The sequence below is a fragment of the Gekko japonicus genome, unplaced genomic scaffold, assembly GCF_001447785.1.
Source record: "Gekko japonicus isolate JY-2015 unplaced genomic scaffold, Gekko_japonicus_V1.1 scaffold2116, whole genome shotgun sequence".
In the NCBI taxonomy this organism is placed as follows: domain Eukaryota; kingdom Metazoa; phylum Chordata; class Lepidosauria; order Squamata; family Gekkonidae; genus Gekko; species Gekko japonicus.
Window position 1 is genome coordinate 246,634 of NW_015160285.1, and position 7,894 is coordinate 254,527.

The 7,894-nt window shown below is 42.7% G+C and overlaps 1 protein-coding gene across 1 annotated transcript in view; it reads left to right on the forward strand.

Annotated features, from left to right (window-relative positions):
• Window positions 1-6,574, forward strand: part of FAM180B (family with sequence similarity 180 member B) — a 10,451-nt gene extending 3,877 nt beyond the window's left edge. The window contains exons 2-3 of the mRNA XM_015415674.1: window positions 3,543-3,607; window positions 6,020-6,574. Of these exons, the coding sequence (XP_015271160.1) occupies window positions 3,543-3,607; window positions 6,020-6,460 (506 nt within the window). The 3' untranslated portion in view covers window positions 6,461-6,574. The remainder of the gene's footprint in view (window positions 1-3,542; window positions 3,608-6,019) is intronic.
• The last annotated feature ends 1,320 nt before the right edge of the window (window positions 6,575-7,894 follow it).

The window sequence follows — 7,894 nt, forward strand, 5'->3', positions numbered from 1 at the left end:
ATCTTATTAAGTTCTTCAATAAATTTTTTATTTTTAAGAATTGGGAGACATTGTATTAAAAATACAAAGCGAGGTAATACATTCATTTTTATCGTAGATATTCTTCCCATGAATGATATTTGTAAATCTTGCCATCTTTGTAGATCTTTTTTTATTTCCTCTAGAGTTACTTTGTAATTGTTGTCATATAATTCATTATTGTTGTTAGTAATGTTAAGGCCCAAATATTTGACTTTTTTTACTATCTCTAAATTAGTGTTTTTTTGTAGCTCCATTCTGTCCTCTTTTGTACAGTTTTTTGTTATTAGTTTCGTCTTATTCATGTTTATTTTCAGTCCTGCTACCTTTCCATATCTTTGAATTGTTTGTAATAAAGCTTTGATTGTTGTCTTTGGTTCTTCCAAAATGTAGACCAAATCATCGGCAAATGCTAATAGCTTAAAGCTTTCGCCTTTCAGCTTAAGGCCCTTTATCTCATCACTTGCTCTCACTATATCGTTTAGTGTTTCAAGACCAAAAATAAAAAGTAAAGGGGAGAGTGGACAACCTTGTCTCGTTCCTTTTTCAATGGGTATGATCCAACCATGTACCATGTACTATTCTTGAAGGGTGTGGGAAATTGGATCTGGTGGTGCTGCGGTTAGGATCGGTCACTTGGTAGGTTAGTGCAGGGAAAAGGGGAAACAGATCCTGTGAGCACCATATCACCTCCCTTATTTTGGGGCAGGGGGTCCATCAGGCTCCACCTTTAGGTTGTGAGGCCCAGGGCAGGAAATGAGGACTGCCTTGGGACCAGCCTGGCGGGGCCTCCCCTCCAAGTTGTGGGGCTTGAGGGTGGGAGCTACATGGTGGTATCCCATTTGCTATGCTGGGTGGCATTTGGGGCAATGGTGGCTTGCCCAGCATATGGCAAGGAGGTGGTCTGGTGTGACCCCTGGCCTTGGCCTATTCCTGCACTTGAGAACTGTGGCTTATAGTTGAACCCAAACCTAGTATTTGTCTCTTTCTTCCGATGGGTTTTTTTTTCTTAATCAGTAACTGTACTTTTTGTGCTCTCTTTCTCATTCCTTGGAATTTAAGCACCACAAGTTTTCCTTTCAATCTCTGCTTCCAGAATTAAACAGACCACTTGGATGCAGTGTTCTCTCTTGTTCTTTGACTGTCAAAGTACACGGAACCCCTCACAGCAATCTTCACATAAATTGCACTGCTTGTCTTTTGGCTTTTGGGTAATCCACTGTGACTGGATTGTTTGACCTGTAGATGGCCAGGAACTGATAGATGGGATGGTAGAATGGAGTGGTTAAAAATAGACAATACAAAATATTATCTACTACTGCTTTCCACAGGACCCAAGCAAAAATGGGCACAACTATACAGGAACAGAGTAACAAACCAATTTCCAAGGGAGGAAACAAGCAGAATGAATAGTAAAGTAAAGGTAAAGGTTCCCTTGCTCAAAAGCCAGTCGAATCCGACTCTAGGGTTGCGGTGCTCATCTCCGTTCCAAAGCCAAAGAGCCAGCGCTGTCCGAAGACGTTTCCGTGGTCATGTGGCCGGCATGACTAAACACCAAGGCGCATGGAACGCTGTTACCTTCCCACCAAAGTGGTACCTATTTATCTACTTGCAATTTCTTGCATTTGAACTGCTAGGTTGGCAGGAGCTGGAACTAGAGATGGGAGCTCACTCCATCATGCGGCACCCGGGTCTTGAACTGCTGAACTACTGACCTTCCACAGCCTGCAGTTCAGCGTCTTAACCACTTGAGCCACCGCAGCTCCTAGAATGAATAGTACTTACAGTTAATTAAATGTTGCTGGTGTGTGATATAGGTTATTATACTTTATACCTATACTTTCATCCAAATGAATTGTTCTAGTTTATGGGTTGCCTCAATGGAATATCAAAACCCAGCAAGAACATTGATCACAAAAGCAAATCAATAAGAGTTTTGAAAGAATGAATTTATAGAGTGGATTATCCATTAACATAACTGAACACAAAAGCATGAAACCATAGTGTACAAATAAACATGGAACTTCAAGACCTTAAAACAAATTGTTCCCTTTGTAGAAAATTGCATATTTTCAGACAAAATCTTTCTAAAATGTTGAAAATACACTCATCAGGCTATCTATATATGTCTCTCAAAGAAAAGATCTGCTTGGTCTTACAAATGAAATTAGACTCCAGACTGTCTTAGCTAGAGCTGCTACCAGAGTGCCAGAAGTATCCCTGAATCTAACAAGCAGAGGGGTGCTGATGAAAACTCAGATTTTATTATTCCTTGTGAAAGAGTTCTTGGGGGGTGTGGTGAATAGCTTGGTGAAAAGTGCACTAGTGGCCTCAGACCAGGAGTCCCTGTGAGTGTACTGGGAACACCCTCCCTACTTTCTCCTTGGCTACTGGTATATACAACTTTTCCCAGCACCCATCCCGCTTAACTCTGCTGCCACCTTAGTGCCTTTCCATGGCCCCAACCAGACCGGCTTCTCCAGTTGCTACACTGTCCCCAGAGTCCCTTGGGAGCCCTCTCATCCCTCCTAAGTCCTTGCCCCAGAGTCTCCAGGTCCCTGAAGGTTAAAGCAGAAAGTGCCAAAACAGAATTACAGCTGAGAATCACTGGTGAGGAATGACACAGCTTTAAGGTTGATGATGAAGAAACAGAAGACAAAAGTAATGACTGGTGCGGAATGACAGAGCTTTAAGGTTGATGATGAAGAAACTAGGCTTACCAAATCTCGCCAAATTGCGGCGAAGAATCCGCATGTCTTCACAGAATCCATGCTGTGGGGACGGCAAGATGCATTGCACCGCCGTTGCCAGGACATGACGCTACGCGTCACTCTGGCAACAGGGCTGTTTGGAGCCCCGTTGCCAGAGCGACGCATAGCGTCAAATCCTGGCAACGGCAGGTGTAACGCGTCTCGCCGTCCCCGCAGCACAGATTCTGCGAAGACATACAATCCCCCGCTGCGACTTGGCAACCCTAGAAGAAACTGAAATTGTTAAAGATTTTCTATTCCTTGGCTCCATCATCAGCTGAAAGGGAGACTGCAACCATGAAGGAGGCTCAGGCTGCGATCTCACACACACTAAATAATCCACTTTCAATCCACTTTCCAACTGAATTTTGTCAGTTCACACAGTAAAATCCAGTTGGAAAGTACATTGAAAGTGGATTGAAAGTGCATTATTTAGTGTGTGTGACTGCAGCCTGAGACTGGGAAGGGCAGACATGAAGGAGCTAGAAAAGATCCTTAAGCGTAAGGATGTGTCACTGGCTATCCAGATCAAGGTATTTCATATCATAGTATTCTCCATTTCAATGGGGGTGAAAACTGGTGAAATGTGGTGCAAAGGTAATTCATATCATAGTATTCTCCATTACAATGTATGGGGGTGAAAACTGGTGAAATGTGGTGCTAGAGGGGAGATTTACAGATAAAGTGGACCACCAAAAAGACAAATAAATGGGTTCTAGTTCAAATGTGATGTTGCTTGCTTAGTAAAATGGATCGTTATTTTCTGTTTTTCAGATGATCACCTTGGAGATCTTGCAGAGTCAAATAGGTCTCAGAAGGTGCCGAGCATCATGCTAGAGGTAATTTTAAGTGATACCTTCAGGGAAAGGATTAGGGGATCCAATACTTCCATTTACTGAGTCTCATCTCTACCCACCATCCTAGGTTAATACATCCCACCTTGCCTTTTCTACTGTTACACTGTTACACCAACTTCTGGGCATGAAGCTACCCAGGCTAGTCATGTTGTTGGCCTCCAGAGAAATGTGGTTGCCCAGGACAGGCAAGTAGTAAAGGGTTCCTGCTCCAGCTGCTTGCTGATGCCAGTCCCTCAGGTACCTGTATCAGATGTTTTGCAGAAAGCAGCCAGCATAGCTTTGCTGAGTCTTGTTTTTCTTGAGCCCTCCAGTTTGACAGAAAATATTATACCAGCAGCTTAGCACTGAAAGAAGTTCCACTTTGCCGAGGATTCCAGGTTCACTTTCACTTTAACTAATCCTCAGACACCGCAGCTTTAATTGGAATGCCTGGAAAACACAACTGTCTGCTTTTCTAAATGATGGCCCACGAGATGGCACCCTTGGGCTATTTCTGACAATTAGAATTATCTGTGGCTTTGCCTGATGCAGGGGAAGGCGAGGAGTGTATGACAGGTCTTCTCAACATAGATACCTGTGGGTGTTACAATTCTGTTCTTGTGTCGGAGAAGCCTGCCAGCTGCACATTTCAGGAGTGTGATACACATGATCCTGTTTTGTCTGAACTGGGCAATGTGTGGATTTTCCATGCAGGTACAGCTTCCAGTCACAGCTGTGAATGTAAGCTGTACTCACAGAGAAAAGGCACACAACCCAAATTCACACATGAGAGGATAGCCTGCATCAGGTGCATTGTGGCACCCACCTGCTCCCAAATTTGATACAAGCAACTGGTAGGCTCCTGTAGCTTCTGCAGAGGTGCAGAGTGTGTGATTGAGAATGCATTCATTATTGGCCAGTCAGCATTACTATAATGATAATTTCACTTTAGTAAATGTGATAATTCTCATCTTTTTTCAAACTGCAGCCTATCTTTAGCCTTAACTGGAAGAGGGGATTCACATTTAATTTATTAATTGTATATGATAATGTCTTATTTTCTCCCACATCCTTTTCTTTTAAAAACACTCCTCCTAAACATACACAGCCACACCAAAAATGATGGCAGTAAGGCTGATGTGACTTGCTTTATATTGTGGACGAACCCTTTTATGTAGTCCAAACCACAAGCTGAAGAGCAATGCTTTTCAGGGAAGGGCCATGGTTCAGTGGCAGAGCATCTGCTTGATATGCAGAAGGTCCCAGGTTCAATCCCCAGCATCTCCAGTTAAAAGAACCAGGCAGCTGGTGATGTGAAAGACCTCTGTCTGAGACCCTGGGGAGCTGCTGCCACTCTGAGTAGACAATACTGACCTTGATGGACCAACTGTCTGATTCAGTATAAGGCAGCTTCATGTGTTCAGTGCTCTAAATTAATGATCTTCACTTAATCCGCATGAATTTAATGTATCCTGATGCAATTCGCACAAGCAATGCATCTATATCAGAGTTGCCTGCCTGTTATATTTGACTTGGGATACTAGGAATAGGACATGGTAAAAATCTGACGCTGGAAAATCCCACAAGAGCATCTGCCTAGCTCTAGATCCACCTCATTATCACTATGATCCATACTCTATCTGTGGTGCAGTCAGTGAAATAGCATAGACAGTGAGTGAGTGAAATAGAAATCATGGAGACATCAAAAGTGCACTGGATATGTGCCCCATGTGTACAACATGCCCATAGACTGTTGAAGGCTATGAAATCACTGCAAGGAAAGGTTTGGATTGAGGGGAGATGGTGGTATATAATCAGGGGGCTCGAATGGACCCAAAGGTCACATAGCCTAGTCCTTGGCCAAAGGCAGGACCTTCCATGCATGAAGCCCTCTGACTATTAATCCTCCCAAGCCAATCTCACCCAGTGGTCTATGAACAAAAACCAGGAGTGAACGAAGTGTTTTATACAGCAGTATTTGAATGGTTTTAGGAATTGTTCAGTATCACTTATCCATCTGACTCAAGCAAGTGAGCAACGTTGCATACTACAATGGAAAATAACCCCTTTCCTAGGTCACTCTAAGGTCCTTTCTGCACTTGGATCTCATCCCTGGTTTTATCAGAGTTCAACCCGGGACACAATACCTTGCATTTATCCCTGGTTATAACAGCATCCGTTTATCCTGGGACAAGTGTGGGGCGAAACCGGGGTGACCTCAGTGTAATGTGGAAACAAAAAATACCCTGAGATAATTACAGGGGTGGACTTGAGCGTAGTGTAGAATGTAAGCTCAGGGACAGGACTGAACCAGGATTCAAGGTCTAGTGCGGAAAGGACCATAGTCTGTCCAGGATGCTCACTTTGGAGCAGATCTGCCCATTGACCTTCATGTTTTTATTCATTCTTTTCCAGTTACTTTGGGGAGGCATTAAAATTATTACCAATGACTCAATCAGGGTTCAGGATGAAGAGGTGGCCTCGCTGCGTCCTGCAAAACGGTTACTCCAGCTCTTTCAACATGAAATTCCAAAACACCCGGCTGGGATTGAGGAGCACCTGGATCATCTTTCACAATCTGATATTCCTATAACTACAGATGAATTTGAGCAGCTTGTTTTGACTGCAGTTTACTGTGCTTACCAAGTTCGTGCTGTCCAAGGCCTGGAGAAAAACCTCTGGATCAACCTTTTCTCACAGTCGGTCACTGAAATCATCCGCGAGCTCTGCAAACAAGTCTGTCCTGTGGAATCTATGGATTCTGCTCAGCTTCTGGCCTCGAGGCCCTGGCAGGAAATGCCTTTCTATATTAGTGTACTGCAAAACTCCTACCAATCCAAGCTAACCATGAACTGAAGACCCTGAAGAAAGAGACTCTGAGGCAAAAAGGTCAATTATTAATCCTAGAACACTTAAATTAATATATACATTACTACAGAACTACTACATTTTAGGCCTATGGATTTATTTCATATTATTCAGGATTGTGTGCAGAAAGGTCACCTTTCCTGTTTTGTTTTCTCTAATATACCATAGACAGTGTTCCCTCTGAGTTAGTGTGAGCTAGCTCACAGTTTTCTAGCCTCCAGCTCACACATTCTTGTCTTAGCTCAGGAAGGATGGCTCCGGAGCAAACTAATTTATGCAGTAGCCAAATCGCTCGTTCACAACTTTCATGCCAGTAGCTCACGAAGTAGAATTTTTGCTCACAAGACTCCACAGCTTAGAGGGAACATTGACCATAGACCTCTTAGTTTAAAAAATTATATGCCCAACTCAAGGCTAAGTCTCTCTGCTGCGGTTCTCCTTATAGGATATGCAGTTCAGAAGGAGCATGGCTTTTCTCATCTGGCACCGGGAAACACCGAGCCCCTTGGTTAATGGGAATGAACGCATGAAGCTGCCTCATACTAAATTAGTTTGTTTGTTTTTCAGAGTCAGTATTGCCTGCTCTGACTGGCAGCAGCTCTCCAGGGTCTCTCACAGAGGTACTACCTGATTCTTGTAATGAGTTGTTGGGGATTGAATACTGCTTTCATTTGTTTCTGCTGTTCAGCACACAGCACCAACACCAGTATTCCCTCTAAGCTGAGTTAGTGTCAGCTAGCTCACAGTTTTTTAGCCTCCGGCTTACACATCAGGAAGGATGGCTCCAGAGCAGACTAATTTATGCAGTAGCCAAATCACTTGCTCACAGCTTTAATGCCAGTAGCTCACAAAGTAGAATTTTTCCTCACAGAACGCCATAGTTTAGAGGAAGCATTGACCAACACTGCAGATTATTTTCTGCAGATGCGCATAGCTTCTCTTATCACCATTCCATACAATAGCTGAAACAGTGATCATCCTTCTCCATCATATATATAATGCAATCATTGACTTTAATACTAAAGTTTCAGTTGATTAATCTGTTGGGCCAGATTTAATTGTTGAAGTTGTGAGTTAAGAGCATACTTGTTTATTTTCCCATCTATTGGTGTGTGACTGTAATAGAGAATGAAACAAAATTAAAGATGGCATTTCGTTTTATGGAAATTTATTTAAACTAGCCAGGGTTTGTTAATTAATTAAAAGGCAGATGATTAATGCTCTAATAGTATTTTATAATTAACCTTAAACCTAGCACATATATTCTTTTCTCCTGCATTGGTTAAGTCAGACATCTTGATGAAATACCACATTAAATATACAAGCAAAATCAGCACCTTTTGTCTCAGGGTTTTATTGAGTTCATTGTTTCATTACACGTGTCCCTCTCTCAAGACATTTCTCTGCATGTGCACAGGATAT